Consider the following 17,001-nt stretch of genomic DNA (forward strand, 5'->3'; position numbering starts at 1 on the left):
AACTCTACAAGCTCATCCATACATACATACTGTAGGCGTAGAATCTAGACAGTTCTTATCCTGTCCTGATTGGAGCACATACCTCAATATGGCGTGGACGTGATAATTGCTAATTCGGGCAGTTATACCAATCCAGAGTTCTTGATTCCAATTGGTCCAGTCCTTCCCTGATCCGACGGAACTAGCTCTAGATGGGCCACTTCCGGAATTTCTCTTATTCCTGGCATAGGATGGCCCAATCAATCCACCTCCGATACTGGGGCTTTGAGCTTTTATCCGTAAGGGGCCCCAGAATCAAGGCATTACCCGGGGGGCCCAACATACTAATCGCCTACATTTGGCGCCAAAAGAAATATGCAAGCCTGTTCGTATCCTCCGTGGATCCGAGAAAGTTGCTGTTTCCAAAGGCAAGCTGGAATGGGTTTTATTTCCTCTCCTCTGTCGTGACATTAGCTACTAGGCGTTTGCTAAGAGTATTCATATCTTCCCTGTTGTTGCCAGCTTTCAGGAAGTTCGTGGTAATGTTACCCCCCGGGCAGAATCAGCTTGGTCCTTAGCTGACTTGATTCTTGAGGGGTGGATTGAATTCCGGCACTCATTTATTCTTTTTTTTTTCTTCATTTTTTGACTGAAAGGTCCTTTCCCTTGCATTAGGGCTTGTCAATTAAAAGAATGAGTATAGGAGGTATAGAGGCCTTCTGTAATGGGCCAGGGCCCACACGGGCACTCAGGTCCGCAGATCCAGCTAAACCGGATTATCGTTGGCCCTGTCCATTAACTTCGCCAAATCACTTGCCGAGGCTCCAATATAAGATATGAAATATATAGATTTGACATTGCAATACGCCGCTTTGCAACAAACTACTCTTTTATTATCTGGATTTAGATCGGAGGCAGCTCATAATTTATGTTGATCATGGTACGGCTTATCTTTACGTCAAGGTGCGGCATTTTTTTTTCACAAGTTTACTTGGTACCTAAGTAAAGGCGTAGGTGGACATAAGCGTATACACCATAGAGTGAGACCAAAGGGACGTAGTCGCACTTGAACCCAAACAAGTAGGGCTCCACAGTTAGGTTAGGGCAAGCTAAAATGGTTAAAGTTCATAAAGTCAGTATCTACCGCAACCATGCCAACACAAGTCTCTGTGGCGCAATAGGTAAGAATCACTCACCGCCCATCAACAGTTATAACCGTATATTAACAAATCCCCAACAGGCTAGCGCGTCTGACTGTTAATCAGGAGGTTGGAAGTTCGAGCCTTCCCAGGGACGACTTTTTGCCCTTAGTTTGCTCCTTATACTGTTTATATAAAAGGCCACTTCGGCTATAGTTCTGCCAGCGCCCTGCTCTATAACCCGACCTGGCTCTCTGCTGGTGCTGCTAAAATATGCAACAGAAATATAAGCAGGGCGGTGAGCAAGGTCGATTTTTGATGGGGTAAACCAGTAGAATCTACCCGCCGCGGCTACTATTGCTGCCAATCACGATACACAAATAGAAACTACCAGACAATAGATATACCATTTCAGTATAGCATCTAGGGTAAATAAGCTATTACAGCAGAACTATAGAACGTCAAAGTTGGAAGGGACTCAGCAGAGTCAGTAAAAAAAGAAGATAAGAAGAAAAAAAAGAAAAAAAAGGGGGTAAAAATCGTCCCTGGGAAGGCTCGAACTTCCAACCTCCTGATTAACAGTCAGACGCGCTAGCCTGTTGGGGATTTGTTAGTATTGAATATTGCTGCTGAAGCAGTATGAGTGAAGCTTACCGATTGCGCCACAGAGACATGTGCTGATTGGTCTGCCAACTTTGTGTACTACAAGCCAGTAAATTGCTACTAGTATTTACTAGGAAATTCCTAGTAAAACCTAGCAACCGATAGTGACCCTCGCACATCTCTCATCTCTCGCCTCCTTATCACGCCCGAATGGTGCATATTTTGTCCACCAACACCAGCACAGAGATAGGATGCTCTGAAGATCCCCCATCATGGATGCGAATAGATGCCTGGAGAGCTTGGTGCAATGTCACAAACAGTCTCGCTCCGAAAAGAAGGCGGCAAAAGATATCCCCTGGGACGGGAAAGAACCGATAGGGCCGATAGACGAGTTTTCAGGACCGCATATTGCCAAACGATTTGCCGAGGAAGCAGCGAAAGTGCTGACCAAAGCGGAACTTGATCAGCTCACCAGATTCCTCGTGAATCCCAAGGACCGCAACCACACCCCAGCCCAGATGAAATCCGTAGCACAAGCTCTCCAAACCTTTTACGAAACGGAGCCTCAAATATCTAGCCTGAGTGCAGAAAGACTCACCATCCCCGGGGGCCCCAAGGATGCGGACTTTTGTATCATCCTTCACCTGGCAACAGGGAGGTATATACCCAGAGAATTCTGGAACGCAAGAAGCGCAACCATGAGCCTACTAGAGGAAAAAGGTATCAGCGAAAATGTCGCATTTGGATACGACTGGCACTGGAGAGCCGAGGACACCTCTTACCTATCAAGAAGCGATTGTCCAGTACGGAAATGGCCACGAGAGCTCAAAGAGCTCCACAATCAACTATCGAAAGACATTCTCGATATTCTACCGCTCCCTTTCATTGTGACTGCATCTGGATGTACAAGAGACAACTTGCGGAAGACACTGTCGCCAGCCAGGAAGTCATTCAATATTCAAATCTCACAAACGACCACCTTGAAATTTGATTTGGACTTTCGTGAAGAAAGCACCCCCAGTAAACAATATACACAGAATGGATCTCTTCGTCGTCTTATCGTCCATGTACACCACCCAGCCTCCGGTTTTGCATCGACCCTCGAGAGAAGATCAAGTATGGCAAGTCAGATCGACGCAGGCCTAAACTTTATCATGTGGCTGACAGGACGGAATCATGATGCCACCTCATTTCGCCGTACATACAGCCAAGCCAGGCCTGCTGGTAAATGGCCATCTAGCAAGCGGCCCGCACCGCTCGCGGAGATGTATGCATATATCAGAAGGGAGCACGAGGAAGAGAGGACACTGGAGCTTCTGGAATACACGCCTTCATTCCTAAGTTGGGCCACAAGGTACTTGCTGCAGGATCCAACCCAGATACTTGCACAGGGGCACTCAATCGCCGGGACAGTGCTCCTGAAAATCCGGACAAACATGAGCATCGCCCACAAGGGTAGACCACCCCAGAAAAGGAAACGCGGAAAGCCGTCAGAAGACAACACTAGGCTGTTAAACTCCGCTCACCCATTTTCACACTACAGTTCCGGATGGCTGTTGGTTCTGCAAAGGCAATCATCTCATTGAGACAAGAACCAAGGATCTATTTCAACCCAGATGAAATTATTCTTCGGATCAATGACTATATTGTCTACCAAAAGCCAATTGAGCGATTGCTGACATCAGTTAAATGGTGACGAATGGCTAGTCCAAATTACAAACGAGCTACGGGCCCTAAAAGGAAACTGTGCTTTGAAAGAAGGCCTCCCCATTGCTTTACTTGTTGCAAAACCTCATGATCCTCGTCTTGGTGCTAGGTGGAAAAATGGCGAGCTCCAAAGGAAGTTGATTCAAGGCAGCATATTCCCATACACTGAGATGAGTAACATAGCAAAAGTGGGAAGAGTCTACTTTCGGGGAGTGCAACTGTATATTCCCAAAAAGGCCGATTTCGACACAGTTTTTGTTCAATGCGATTTGGTTCCTGAAGGGCTTCGGCACCCGACTATGTGCCCCTCGGTCTATGAAGACGGAGACCCTGCAACTCGTCTTGGAATAAAAACTAGATTCCACAGGCAGGGAAGCAATGAGCAGAGGGAGTATTGGTCAACCCTCAAAGGCGCAAACAATACGAAGATATTGAATTCCCTGGTGGATTTTCTCGAAGGGAAAGATGAGGAGTGGACAGAAAGCCAGCCTCGACGATTCCTTCCCAGAAGCGTATCCCGAAAAAGAACAAAAATATGCTACACGAAATAGCAGTGTAATCATACAACATGGCGAGCGAGATCTGCGGTAAGCTTGAAATAATTTGATGACCTGTCTTGTTTGGGAGATGAATTTTAGTGTAACACATGCATGGAGAATTAAGATTATTACTCTTTGATAACCTTGTTGTTAACTCCTCTATGTATCCCTATTTACATTACTTAGTACAGAAGCGCACTTGCGTGGGGATCCGTAGATATGGGAATAAGAGCACCGCCATTGATCTTAATGAGATGAAACTTGTATATGTGGTTTCTAAATGATCCTAATTGCGCTTGAGTTGGCTTGGCAAGGTAAAACAGTAGAATGAGGAAAGTTGTCCAATTCCAACAAACCCTTTCCATTCAAAAATGCACAAACGTGGATCGTTAGCTTCTTCTATCACCGCACAAGGCCTCCACCCTGGTAATATACATTACGGAGTAGAGATCTATGGAATAAAGCGACCGAGCTCCATCATCAGCAGTACCTTAACGTTGTCTATTAAGGCCCAGGCGCGCTTCTTCTCATCACCAGGGACTCAAGCTAAAGAAATTCGTGATGGACGCCGTAGGCTCTGGCTCCACCATCTCCAGCCAGTAGACAGACTTCTTGGTGGCCTTTCCATCAAGACATCCATGGGGTCCTCCTGGACCGGCTGGATGGAGTCGACCTCCGCGAGGGTCTTGACAGCTGCAATTTTACTTCTCGTTATGTGGACTGAGATGGGTGTGTTCGCTGGAGATAAAGACGTTGCTCTCGGAAGATCTCGCGATTCGCCGCAGGTGGAATTCACCGATGCAGGGACACGGCGTCAATAAATTCCACCTGTGCAAGAAAGACGTCGCACGGAGGACGGAGGTAGGTTGGATCGTGTGCGAGAGATGCGGCGATCCGGGTCAGTTGGGCGAAATTTGGTTAAGCTGGGGGGTATCAAGTGATAGAAGGTCGGAGGTCGAGGTGAAGTCGGCGGTGGATCATACATTTCTTGTCCTCGATGCCATCAGACTGGACATTATCTTACACTTGAATACCTAGGTAGTCTATAAGAATAGGAATGCTAGACTGGTTATTCAAAAAGAAAAAGGGAGATTCAGCGATGAAAAAAGGAAAAAAAAACGTCCCTGGGAAGGCTCGAACTTCCAACCTCCTGATTAACAGTCAGACGCGCTAGCCTGTTGGGAATTTATTAGTATACGATTATAACTGTTGATGGGCGGTGAATGATTCTTACCTATTGCGCCACAGAGACATGTTCGTGGAAAAATGAGGTCCAAATATCATTGATTAATAGAAAATGTATTCACAACCTCAGTTGCCACCAAAACGCGTAACATATACAATCTCAATATTATATTGAGAACCGAATATTATATTATCAACACCAGCGCCACAACATCTACTGCGTCTAACGCCATTGAGACCAGTTTCCACACAGGAACATGGTTCCGAAGAATATAGCATCTGAAACAACCCCAGGTCGAGTTCATCTCCATCCTCCAATGAAGAGATCAAACTCAACTATTTAACTCGTCCCAACGCAAGCGGGGAGCATAGGATGGGCGCTAAACCCGAACTAGAGAGTTGCCGAAAACGGCCACCCTTTCGTACATGCGAATTGTGCTATAGAATAAGTAGGAAGGAGTATGTCGGGAGTAGGTGTGGAACCTCACGTTAATTATATGTTTTGATTAGTTAAACGTTCGCCCCCTAAATTGGCAGATTGGGCGGAAGAGCAATACAGACTTCTTGATTCTCATTGGTCGGGTCCCTCCGAAACTGACATGTCCATTGGGGGTGCCTGATCTGCCAGGCAGGTGTCGACGTCACTGGCGTCCGGGCTTTTTATACTTGCGCGGACGGGCTCTCAGCTCGAGTTTGGAGTCTATCCCACCACTCGATTCCCGATCACCATGTCGAGTATGTCTCTCCCACCTTGAAAGTCGAACATGCGTGAGACTAATCTTTCGGTTTGCCCACAGCCAGTACAGACTATTGTAAGACCAATGCGTCTCGAAACCAATCACCAATTCTGGATGACGCCTAACACTGCCGGCAGATAAGGTTCTCGGCGTTGCCAGCGATGCAACTCAGCAACAGATTCGCACAGCATACAAAAGGTCAGCACATGGAATGTGCCGAGTTTCATGATCATAACGACGGCATGCACCTTGACGGCGTTGCAGACTGACCAACTTCCATTCAGGGAATCCCTAAAGTCACACCCCGATCGAGTTCCCGCTGATTCCCCCGAACGGCCTACACGCACGAGGAAGTTCCAAGAGATCAACGACGCCTATTTCACCCTGTCCGACCCGCAACGGCGGCGTGAGTACGATGCAACTCGCACCTACGAGCAGGCCCAAGAGGAGGTAGACGAGGAGGTTCCCCAGGGCGGTGCCGGCGGATTTCCATGGTCTAGCTTTGGATTCGGGAGTCGTGATGAGCGTGATTCCGATCAATTCGGGTCTGTGTTCGAAGAAATGCTGCGAGAGGAAGGGTTAGCGGAAGAAGGGGAGGGCCGACAGAGCCGTCCCACGTCGCGATTCTGGGCTGTCGTGGGCGGTGTCAGTGGGGGTGCTTTGGGGTTCATCGTGGGAAATGTTCCTGGCGCACTGGCCGGTGCTGTGGCAGGGAATCGCTTGGGTGCCGTCCGCGATGCTAAGGGGAAAAGTGTCTATGAAGTTTTCCTGGACCTTCCACAGCCAGATCGAACACGGCTCCTGAGTGAACTGGCCGCGAAAGTGTTTCAGTCTACGATGGGGCGCTAGCCTCCTGCTTCTGTGTTTGTGGTTATGTTCTCGGGTTCCAGGCGTTGCGAACTTTGGCTTTCGAGGGAAAGGGGTGGGATGTTCAGTGGAGATGAACGAATATTGCACGGCATGAGATTTCTAGGTAGATGACATGTTACGTAGAGTCCTAGGCATATATGCAATCTGGAAATATTGATCGCACTGATTGCCCCGCGCGATCCCCAGAAGTATACAGTCGCTTATCGATAACACCAAGGTCGATCCTTGGCCAGGGCAAGATCGCACGTACTGCTTGCCATTTGCTGCCGAGAATCAATGATCGCAGTGAGGCTCGATGCCATGAACGTGGCCTCTCAGTCCTGACCGAAACTGTCCAGGTGGCATTCCTCTGGTGCGTTCTGGACCGACGCCAACACTAAAACCCCACCCGCGCTCACCGCTTGCGGTCAGAAAAAGGACACCCCTCATTCAAGGTCTATATTTATCCTGCTGGCCTCGCTTTCTTTTCCACGATCCGTGGTTTTCCTGGCCCAATTGACATTTCCTGAACCCTCATCATGACCACTGCTACAAGTGTTTACCCCCCTCTGGAGAGCCGTCCTCTCAAGGACACTATTGTGCTGTTTGATGTTGACGAGACCCTGAGCAAGGCCAGACGGGTGCGTTGCGACAGACCCCTTCCTCAATTGATCGCCGCTAATATCGGATTCCGACTTACAGTCAGCTACCCCGGAGATGCTTGAACTGCTCTCTCGTCTCCGCCACAAGTGTGCCATCGGTTTCGTCCGTGCTCCTCCCCTCCGGCGTCCTCTTGTCTCTCTAACGCTCTCCAGGTCGGTGGCTCGAACCTCGTGAAGCAACAGGAACAACTTGGATCGGCCTCGATCGATGTCACCACCCTCTTCGACTTCTGCTTTTCTGAGAACGGACTGGTTGCCTATCGGTTGGGCAAGCCGCTTTCTAGCAACAGCTTCATCCAGTGGCTCGGGGAGGATAAATACCAGGACCTGGCCGATTTCTGCCTCGGTTATATCTCCAAGATTAAGCTTCCCAAGAAGCGTGGTACTTTTGTGGAGTTTCGCAACGGCATGATTAACGTCAGCCCCATTGGGCGCAATGCCAGTGTGGATGAGCGGAATGAGTTCGAAGCGTATGTTTACGCTACCCCTGTATGCTCCGCTGGACAATCCGACTCACCAACTGCATTAGTTATGATAAGATCCACAACATTCGGAGGGATATGGTCGAGGCTCTGAAGAAGGCATTCCCCGATTATGGCCTCACGTAAGTCCTTACCAGGTTGTCGACTTCCACTGTGAGCACAGAAGCCTAACTCCTCCGAATTACAGATTCTCCATCGGTGGTCAGATTTCTTTCGATGTCTTCCCCACCGGCTGGGACAAGACTTACTGCCTGCAGCATGTTGAGGCGGAGAAGAGTGTGTCCGGCGTGGAGTACAAGTCTATCCATTTCTTCGGTGACAAGTGCTTTGTTGGGGGCAATGATTATGAAATCTACGCCGACCCTCGTACAATTGGCCACTCAGTTGAAGGTCCTGATGATACCATGAAGCAGCTAAAGGAACTCTTTGACCTTTGAATATCAGGCGAACTGCGATGCCACAAGACCCTATGGAGTTGCACTAGCGTATGCATGTTGGGCGGGAGCCTATTGTTGTCTTTGTTTGCTCTCAAATATCTTGTTGGGTCATAGACTAGCGATCTAGATCCATGAAATGTCATAATGCCGCCATCAATTCTATTGTAGAGATGCTGTGGATGTTTCCCGAGAAGTTGCGGGGCCCGTCGGAGAAGTGTCGATCTTCCCGGCGCTTTAGTCATCCCACCCAATTCCGGTCCTGGGCAAGGTTCTCTGCCTGCGTCACAGAGCATTTCTCCAGCCGTCTTCGTCTTATACCCTACTGCCTTCGCTATGGCACACCAAAAACACGTCGCCGAGGTACCGCGGAGCCTCCTGCCTCGCCTGACGTGGAACAGCTCCTCTTCACGTCCAAGTGTCTCCGCCTCTCACCATCCCGCGCTTGCGACAAGGCAGCGACGACAATCTCTCCAGGGCTGGAGCCCTCTCAGTCGGCAGATACACGATTTGAGTACATCGCATCAAGCTTACCGGGCATTCTCAACCTCTATTCGCGAACCTCGCTTCGCATCTGCCGTTGTCCGACGAACCTCCACCTCGACTGCATCGCGCCCGCCTACCGAACCTCTCGGCAACCCCGTTCGCCATAATGGAGTCTATGTCGCAACATTCAAGCCTGCCCAGCGCGCTTTCCACGCAACACCGTCCCAGTCTCGCGAGCACCATTTTGATACTTTGAGATTCGTCAAGCGGTTACAGGCCGAGGGATTCAGTGAAGAGCAGGCCGTGGCTATGATGCGGGTGCTGAACGATATCATCCAAGAGTCTATTCAAAACTTGACACGGACTATGGTCTTGCGCGAAGGTGAGTCTGCTATACTTTTCCTCCTGGTGTATCTGTCACTAAATGGATGATAGATTCGGAACGATCGACCTACACTCAAAAAGTCGATTTCGCCAAACTACGCTCCGAATTGCTGAACACCGACTCGACCGAAGCTCAGCTGACTCGCTCATCGCACGAGAAAATTGCCGCCGATCTCGCCAAGCTCAACTCACGCTTGCGAGATGAAATCGGACGAACACAAGCCTCCGTCCGCCTGGACCTGAATCTTGAGAAGGGACGAATTCGCGAGGAGGCCAACGGCCAAGAAATGCGCATCAAAGAGACGGAGACGCGGATTGAGCAAGAAGTTGCAGGACTGAGGGAACGGGTGGAGGCTGTCAAGTTCTCCACTCTGCAGTGGCTCATGTATGGCTTCCCAGCCCCTATATCCTCGTATGGGTTGTTGCTAACTTTCTTGTTTTTCTCTCTCCAGGGGTGTCTGTACCGGTACCGCTGCTTTGATTCTTGGTGCCTGGCGCCTGTTTATGTGAACTGCTTTGTCTTAGGATTGGCGTGCATTGCTACGGAGTGTTGCTTTTTATTGTCATTGTTGACTTTTCCTACGCGAGACTATCGTTTCTCATCCCATCTTCTCTTTTGTACAAAATTTCTCTCGGCTTCTCTGGATAGTCCATGTCAAGATGAGCCCAGCCAATGACTAGAATTCTCTCAATTTGTTTCATAAGGATTACATTGAACCTTGTGCTCCCCGGAATATATTTTCTGATACCTATGCCTTATCACCAATGTATCGGGAGCGTTCATGACCTGGAAGATCCCCGTTAATAGACAGTTGATCGTCCGGGAGACAATTCGTACTACAGTATCATTCTTCAGGCAATGTGAACAAGCGCCGACCAACCTGGTGCTCCGAATGAGCAAGGTAATTAAAAACACCAAGCCTTCGTCATCTTTTTCATATACTTCGATGGACTCTTCAAGCGAGGCGGGGCTCTTATTTGGGCTGTCCGGAGCTCCGATGGACAGCGATGCACCTTCCCCTGGGGCTTATCTTCAGGGGTAAAACGCGCCATCCGCACGATCGACTGGTTGCATCTCTCGTGCGGAGACCACCATTTGGTCTCCACTCGTCTGCCGACGTGCCTTTGCACGCAATGATCCCAATATGAGGAACGCCGCTAGCCTGATTTACCCCTCCGATATGCCGGTCTCGACGGGTATAAGAGCACCAGAGCCCGTGGGCCCGTTGTCTGCGTGGTCGGGCTCGATCCTGTTTCTGTGGGCTGCAGCTAGCCTCTTGCTTGCTTTCCGGTCAAGACAGAGGCGTCACTTTGGAGCATCCTGCGATCGACGGTTTCTTCAAGAAGATCAATCTGAGACTGACAAAGCCCAGCGCCCAGCAGCCATCCTTGCTCTATCCGGGGTTCATATCGATTCGAAACAAAACATAGCCAGTCGAGGGCAGAATAACCGACGAATTTCAAAGCTTGCCATGGTGTTCTCTATAATTACCTCGTTGCTCTTTCTTATTCTCACGCACCCGTTCTTGGTCGCCTCGATCAATGGCAAATACCGCACTCGTGGACGCTCTGCGGCATCGTCCAACACCGGTTTGCAAGAAGTGTTCCAAGTATACCAACCAGTGGCATTCGCACCCCAAGGCACCGATGGATGTGATGTTGAACTTGAGCTCATGGACCATGTGTTCGGGGAAAGCTATGGAGCACCTTTCGTTGGTAAGGAGAGCATGTGGCTATGGATAGCCGCCCTCAAGACTGAGTCTAATCTTCGGCTCTTTAGGCATGTACGAGCCACCAAGCTGCGAGTTCGATACTGTCCGCATCAATTTCACGGTCTTATCGCGTGGGGTTCAATATGACCGCTTGGCACTCATGTATCTTGGGGATGTCGAAGTCTTCCGGACCTCGACGGCCGAGCCAACGTCGACGGGGATCGTGTGGACCTACATCAAGGAGATGTCTCAGTATAATGCCTTATGGCAGAAGCCACAGAAGCTGATTTTTGATCTGGGCAATATCGTTAATAACGTATACACCGGCTCTTTCAATGTCACACTGACAGCCCACTTCTCCTATGAGAATACCGCAAGAACGGCCGATGCAATTCTCCCAATCTCGGCCAGGAATTCAGCATCAAACTCCTCTAGTGCTTTCACAGTCCCTTCTGACAACACAACGGTCAAGTACAAGATCCCGGCAGCGGCGTCGCGGGCTGTTGTTGCGATATCTGCCTGCGGACAATCCGAAGAAGAATTCTGGTGGTCGAATGTCTTCTCCCAGGATTCTGAAGACTTTACTGACACGGTGGGTGAGTTGTACGGCTATTCTCCCTTCCGTGAGGTACAGCTCTACATCGATGGAATCCTCGCTGGTGTCGTCTGGCCTTTCCCAGTTATATTCACTGGGGGCGTGGCTCCTGGGTTCTGGCACCCAATTGTTGGCATTGATGCGTTCGATCTTCGCCAACCGGAGATCGATATTTCTCCATTTCTACCGCTAGTTCAAGATGGCAACGAGCACTCATTTGAGATTCGAGTGACCGGTCTGACCGTTACCAGTGATGGGACTGCCACATTTGCCGACACTGTGGGGTCATATTGGGTCGTCACCGGCAACATCTTCCTTTACACCAGTGGAGGCAATAGCACCAAAGCGATAGCCACGCGAGGGAGCACGAGACCAACTGTTGAAAACCCCGCGCCCAAATTTACCGTTGCTAGGAACCTTGTTCAAGACAAGGCTGGCGGTAACGATTCTCTGTCGTATTCGGTGGTTGCAGAGAGAACTTTCACTGCAAAATCTTCGCAATATTCTTGGTCCCAAAAGCTATCCTTCTCAAACTATGGGCTTCTCAACCAACAAGGATACAGTCAAGTCAACAAGCAGCTCACATCGGGCAAATCTACCATCACCGAGCTTGGGAGGAGCTCATCATCGCACGAAACAACCTTCAGCTACCCTTTGCTTGTTAATGCGACATACGGCCTCACAAAGAACTCAATGACAATCGACTCCTGGATGAAGCGAGGTCTTGAGATTGACTCATCTGGAGGGCCGGGCATTTCAACGTATACTTTTGTCTCGGGTCCGTCGAAACTCCACACCACCCAAGCTGGTAAAGCTTTCTACCGATCTGGTACCGGTGTGAGCTCAATTTCGACTGGAAACACCACGGATGAGTTCCAGAGTAGTGCGAATGGGGTCTCATACGCGAGGTCTGTAAAGGCTGTCAATGGTGCCGTGGTACACGACACTCATCCGGAACCTAATCCTTTATCGTTATTTTCTGGATCTTCGGCTACATCTGGAAGAGACAGCGTGAGAAGTATGCTTGGACGAGGGCCAGGGGCTCCTGCCTCTTAGGGGGGTTGTCAGATTTGGTAGAAAATACGAAGGCATGTGCGCTATTCTTGATGGGGTCCGCATATGGGAGATTGTAGCCTATGAAGACAACCGATTCACAGTTATTTAATGCATAATAGCCCTGGGGGGAATTAAGTCGCTATATCTTTCGTAATAACTTAGTCTCTATCAGTCGGTAGCCGTCAATTGGCTATTTCACAAAGCGAATACTAGACGCGGAGAGGCTTTCTCCCATAAACGGCGACTCTGCTCATTGTTAGTACGAGTACTCGGCCATCGACGGGGGGTTTAACTGTACGTTTGAACATAGGCATGTAAGTTCTTATCCCGCAGCTGCTTCTTGACCAACGCATTATGAATCTGGGCCACATCCGGACTCCAGCCCAGCACCTGCGTGTACAAGCGCAGCGAATAGGAGTCAATAGCCTGCTGCAACTGCACTGCCTGGTACTTCCCCACGGTTTTCAGATAGGGATCGCGCGGCCAGGGCGAGAACGGCAGCGCGTAGACTGACAAGTTGACATCCTCAAAGCCGGCCTCAATCATCCAGTTCTTCAGCTTATGGTAGATGTTCAGCTCCCGGCCGATCTTGTCGCCGGCGAGGTTGACGGCCTGCTGCCATTCCATCAGCGGGGAATCTTCCTTGAGGGAGCCATCGTCGCTCCGGGCCCACACGGCACTCTCGTGTGATTCAAAGTAGCCGCCGGGCTTGACGTGGTCGTAGATCCGGCGGATAAACGCGGGCCAGTCGGCCACGCATCTGCTCAGGGTGTTAGAGTGGGACTCTCGTTGAGAGCGAGGAGGCATGGTGGCGGGAACGTACCCGGCCAGGCATCGTGCATGGATAAAGTCAAAGTGGTTTCGCTCATACATCCATTCGTTTTCGAAATCCTCCACGATAAACTCGATATTTGGGGCCACCCAACTGGGCTGGATGGGGCTGATGTCGTTGCCGATGACGTGGGCGCTGGGGAATTTCCTATCGTCCGGAGTCAGTTTGGGCTGGCATGCATAGACGGAGGATGGAGGATGTCACGGACTCGGCAATGTCCATGGCCCAAATGCCAGTTCCCGTTCCCAGGTCAAGAATGTTCTGTGGTGATGATTTGATCGGGGCATTGTAGAGCTCCCCTCTCATTAGCATCAGCCATCTGCATCATCTGGTTAGCCGCACTCGTTTACAGGGTCATCAGAAATATGTTGCTTCACGGACATGTGGTGTGTCTGCAGGACGAGTCAGTGTGCAAATATGGGCCGTCACTAGGAATCGTGCCTTACGATATCCATTCGATCCTGTTCCTCCTCGTCATTCGGCATCCTAAGTCGGTCAGTCTTCCGAGCCAGGAGTCTCTAGCAGAAGGGGTGACGGTACATATAACTTCCCTAGTCGGTGGTCAGTTGGTCATTGAAAATGATCACCATGCTCATAGGTTGGGCCAGGCTACTTACTGAGCGACTACTGCAGTACCGTCGACCATTTTCATACTCAAACTCGAGCACGCTCGACGACAGGGAGGTGAGATCGGACAGCTCATCGTCGAATTCACTGTTGGTGTCCTAGAAGATGGAGATTTAATTACCGGGCCCCAATGAATCAGACAATCGAGTCTACATACGTCGTCAAAATTATCGATCGCAATTGGAGCAGGGGCGTTGACCGGGGTCTCGCTGTTGACTGGGGGTACAGATGGGGCTGGCTCGGATGGCGCCGAGGGCGCTTCGTGGGAAGTAGACATTGTGATGGGACAAGACACCGATAGGAGGACGAGGAAGAAATAAATCCATCTCCGTCGTGCAATGTTCGCTCGCTTGTCCGGCAAGGACGGAGGGGGTTTGGGTTTATATCCAAACTGTCGGGTCCGAAGGCGATGGGGATTTTTGGATCTATCGTGCATGCGGGATGTCAGGATTGCCAATGACAATCACTGAAACGTGCCGGGAATCAACTCCACTCCACAGTCTTCAAGTCTTCCCTGCGCTTTGAGAAACGGCTCGTCCTCCACCTTGTTGGTGCCCCATTCTCTTTTAGTCCGGGCGCAGAAGGAGGCAACGGCCCTACTATCGCACCATTTATCCTCCGACCCAAGCTAGTCCGTTCATCGATCTATTTTTTCCGGTTTTACCCACCACCATACACCGCTGCATAAGATCTATGATCAAGGGGACTCGACCAGTTTCAATACAAGAGGATTACCTAGGCAAGGACTAGGAAGACGAGGCCCCGATCCTCGGCGTACATAAGCTATGTGTCGAGAGCAGCGAGGATTAAGAGCAATTTCACCGCATGTTCAGCTCCACCAGCCTCGGAGGCGACTTCTTCTCAGACAAACCTTGCTTAGACTCGGCCACTGTAATCAAGCATATATTCTTTCGTAGAATCAACAATTCTTATTCTCTCCTGGTTGAACTGTCAACCGATTCAGCGCGGATGCGATGTACAACTTTATAAACTGTCATAAACAGCGATTGTAAGTTTTAGGAACAATACAAAACCGTTCATGGTGATTATGGAAGATATAGTAGTGTACCTCATATCAATTTGGATGCAGGGAGTAAAGCTGGATCCCGTCTAAGATCCCTGTGGGAAGCTGGGATTTGGGTCGAGCCGTGTGACTACTGGCGCCCTCGTCAGCTACCTAGAAAGCTACATAGAAAACTAGAATACAACCCTGGAAATCAGAACTAGCCTGACTAATCGTCATCAGCCCACCTGACCTAGGTAACTACCTAGGTAGGTAGTCAGTTCGCTCTCTCGGAAACAATATATCTCTACCCTGATCTATTTGGCCTCCAGAGGCCAGATTCGACACGGTGTTTAGAGCCAATTCATCTTTTGTCGCAAGCATCTTCGCGTGTTCCCTATTTCAGTCATCACCCAGCAATCACCCTCGCCTCAATATGCCGTGGACGACCGCCGAGCACCCGCCGAATACCTTTACCCGGCCCCTTGGCCCCAACGAGGTGTTTTTGAAGCTGGTCAGTGATCCCGGCCACCCGCTCGGTCGTGAACACTGGGCGGTCAACTACACGGCCACTTTCAGTACTCGCGGGGCATTCGCGGCCTTGTCGGGCTCGCCCGACTTTCTACCAACCCTTATCCGCTACAGTTGGTTGCATCTGCGCTTCCAGCACCCTAGTCTGGCTGCGCATCCGGACTCCTTCAACTCTAACCTCATCTACACGGTTCCTGACTCTGCTGATGCTCTTGGAGAATGGGCCTCGCAGACCTTTACTGTGGAGGCCGACGCCCAGTCTGCCGACGAGGTGATTGCCACCATTGCTCCAGCTGCCGATGCTCAGCTGTACTATATCCCCCAATCGAGTGAGCTGCTCCTGCATACCGCTCACTGGCGTACGGACGGTGTTGGTGGCCTACTTCTTCTCGGTCAGCTGCTGGACTTGATGGTCTCACACGCCAACACTCTCCTTTCGGAGAAGCTGCCTGAGCCGTTCGATTCCTTCCATTGGGGATCGGAGGTTGCACGGCTGGCGACACCGATCGAAGAGGCCGCCAATACGCCCCTCGCCGCGACGAGCGAGCAGAAGGCTATCGCCAACGAGGCAGTTGGCACCTTTGCCCTGGTGCCGGGCGCCCTCGGGGTGCCCTATATTGGGGATGTCTCGACCGTGCCATCCGGCACGCGAGCCGCCGAGCTCACATTCTCGCCCACAACGACGTCTGCCGCCGTGTCCGCCGCAAAAGCACGCGGCTTCAAGATCACGGCCGCGGTGCATGCCAGTCTGGCCGCGGTCAACTTCCGGCGCGCCATCGCCGAGCACCGCGGCCGCCACTACACCAGCACCATCCGCTATACGCTGCGGCCGTATCTGCCCGAGCCGTACTCGACTCCCGCGGCGGCAGCCGCGCTATACACGTCTGGCTGGATGGTGCGAGCCGACGCCTCCGCGACCTGGGAGGAGAATGTCCGCATGTATCGGGCGGAGTATGAAAAGGGTATCAGCAGCGAGTATCTCCAGGCACACCGGGAGTATGCCTCCGCTTTGGTCGAGGTGCTTCAGAACCTGCCGACCCCGACAGAACCGCCGAGTGATATCGATATCTCCAGTATGGGGATCATGGAGAAGTATCTGAAGCGCGAATATGGAACCTCAAAGGGTGGGTTTAGCATCACGCATACCGGGTTAGGCACAGAAATAATATCGCGTCAAGGTGTGGTTTATATGTGGACGTTTCGTGATCAGTTGACACTCCGGCTGGTGTATAACGAGGCTTTCCACACGCCGGCACAGATGACGGAGTTTGTGCACGACATTAAGGCGGAACTGTTGAAGCAATTGCAGGTGGTCGAGTAGAGGACTGTTAGGTTCAAATAGCCGTTGAGAATATAAGTACAGGGCTTGCACTGGACCTTGGAGTTGTTCGGTAAACTGAAACTTCTTGGTTCCAATTGGTCGGGTCCTCCCTTATGTAACCTGGGGTTATGTCTATCA

The 17,001-nt window shown here is 50.7% G+C and overlaps 7 protein-coding genes across 7 annotated transcripts; 6 read left to right on the top strand and 1 right to left on the bottom strand.

The window, feature by feature from the left end:
- Nucleotides 1-1,993: 1,993 nt before the first annotated feature.
- On the top strand, nt 1,994-3,307 carry N7459_005100 (uncharacterized protein; the record flags this gene model as incomplete). Its single annotated transcript, XM_056944284.1, has 1 exon — nt 1,994-3,307. One exon carries the CDS (start codon nt 1,994-1,996, stop codon nt 3,305-3,307), a length of 1,314 nt encoding a protein of 437 aa, XP_056801167.1.
- A 2,573-nt stretch (nt 3,308-5,880) lies between these two features.
- N7459_005101 (putative DnaJ chaperone (Caj1)) lies at nt 5,881-6,738 on the top strand (the record flags this gene model as incomplete). Its single annotated transcript, XM_056944285.1, has 4 exons — nt 5,881-5,887; nt 5,950-5,964; nt 6,027-6,087; nt 6,174-6,738. The coding sequence occupies 4 exons, from the start codon at nt 5,881-5,883 to the stop codon at nt 6,736-6,738; spliced, it is 648 nt and encodes a 215-aa protein (XP_056801168.1).
- A 539-nt stretch (nt 6,739-7,277) lies between these two features.
- sec53 (phosphomannomutase SEC53) lies at nt 7,278-8,319 on the top strand (the record flags this gene model as incomplete). The annotated part of the gene is made up of 5 exons (XM_056944286.1): nt 7,278-7,379; nt 7,441-7,503; nt 7,554-7,870; nt 7,930-8,004; nt 8,070-8,319. 5 exons carry the CDS (start codon nt 7,278-7,280, stop codon nt 8,317-8,319), a joined length of 807 nt encoding a protein of 268 aa, XP_056801169.1.
- A 333-nt stretch (nt 8,320-8,652) lies between these two features.
- N7459_005103 (CCDC90 family protein) lies at nt 8,653-9,696 on the top strand (the record flags this gene model as incomplete). Its single annotated transcript, XM_056944287.1, has 3 exons — nt 8,653-9,184; nt 9,238-9,571; nt 9,639-9,696. The coding sequence occupies 3 exons, from the start codon at nt 8,653-8,655 to the stop codon at nt 9,694-9,696; spliced, it is 924 nt and encodes a 307-aa protein (XP_056801170.1).
- A 671-nt stretch (nt 9,697-10,367) lies between these two features.
- Nucleotides 10,368-12,549, top strand: N7459_005104 (uncharacterized protein; the record flags this gene model as incomplete). The annotated part of the gene is made up of 2 exons (XM_056944288.1): nt 10,368-10,902; nt 10,967-12,549. The coding sequence occupies 2 exons, from the start codon at nt 10,368-10,370 to the stop codon at nt 12,547-12,549; spliced, it is 2,118 nt and encodes a 705-aa protein (XP_056801171.1).
- A 209-nt stretch (nt 12,550-12,758) lies between these two features.
- On the bottom strand, nt 12,759-14,285 carry N7459_005105 (class I SAM-dependent methyltransferase; the record flags this gene model as incomplete). The annotated part of the gene is made up of 9 exons (XM_056944289.1): nt 12,759-12,795; nt 12,848-13,309; nt 13,373-13,528; nt 13,590-13,675; nt 13,732-13,773; nt 13,828-13,867; nt 13,922-13,932; nt 13,999-14,106; nt 14,166-14,285. The coding sequence occupies 9 exons, from the start codon at nt 14,283-14,285 to the stop codon at nt 12,759-12,761; spliced, it is 1,062 nt and encodes a 353-aa protein (XP_056801172.1).
- A 1,162-nt stretch (nt 14,286-15,447) lies between these two features.
- Nucleotides 15,448-16,863, top strand: N7459_005106 (uncharacterized protein; the record flags this gene model as incomplete). The annotated part of the gene is made up of 1 exon (XM_056944290.1): nt 15,448-16,863. The coding sequence occupies one exon, from the start codon at nt 15,448-15,450 to the stop codon at nt 16,861-16,863; it is 1,416 nt and encodes a 471-aa protein (XP_056801173.1).
- Between the last annotated feature and the right edge of the window lie 138 nt (nt 16,864-17,001).

This window comes from Penicillium hispanicum (assembly GCF_028827665.1).
Source record: "Penicillium hispanicum strain IBT 35686 chromosome Unknown utg000004l_segment0_segment0, whole genome shotgun sequence".
NCBI classification, from domain to species: Eukaryota; Fungi; Ascomycota; class Eurotiomycetes; order Eurotiales; family Aspergillaceae; genus Penicillium; species Penicillium hispanicum.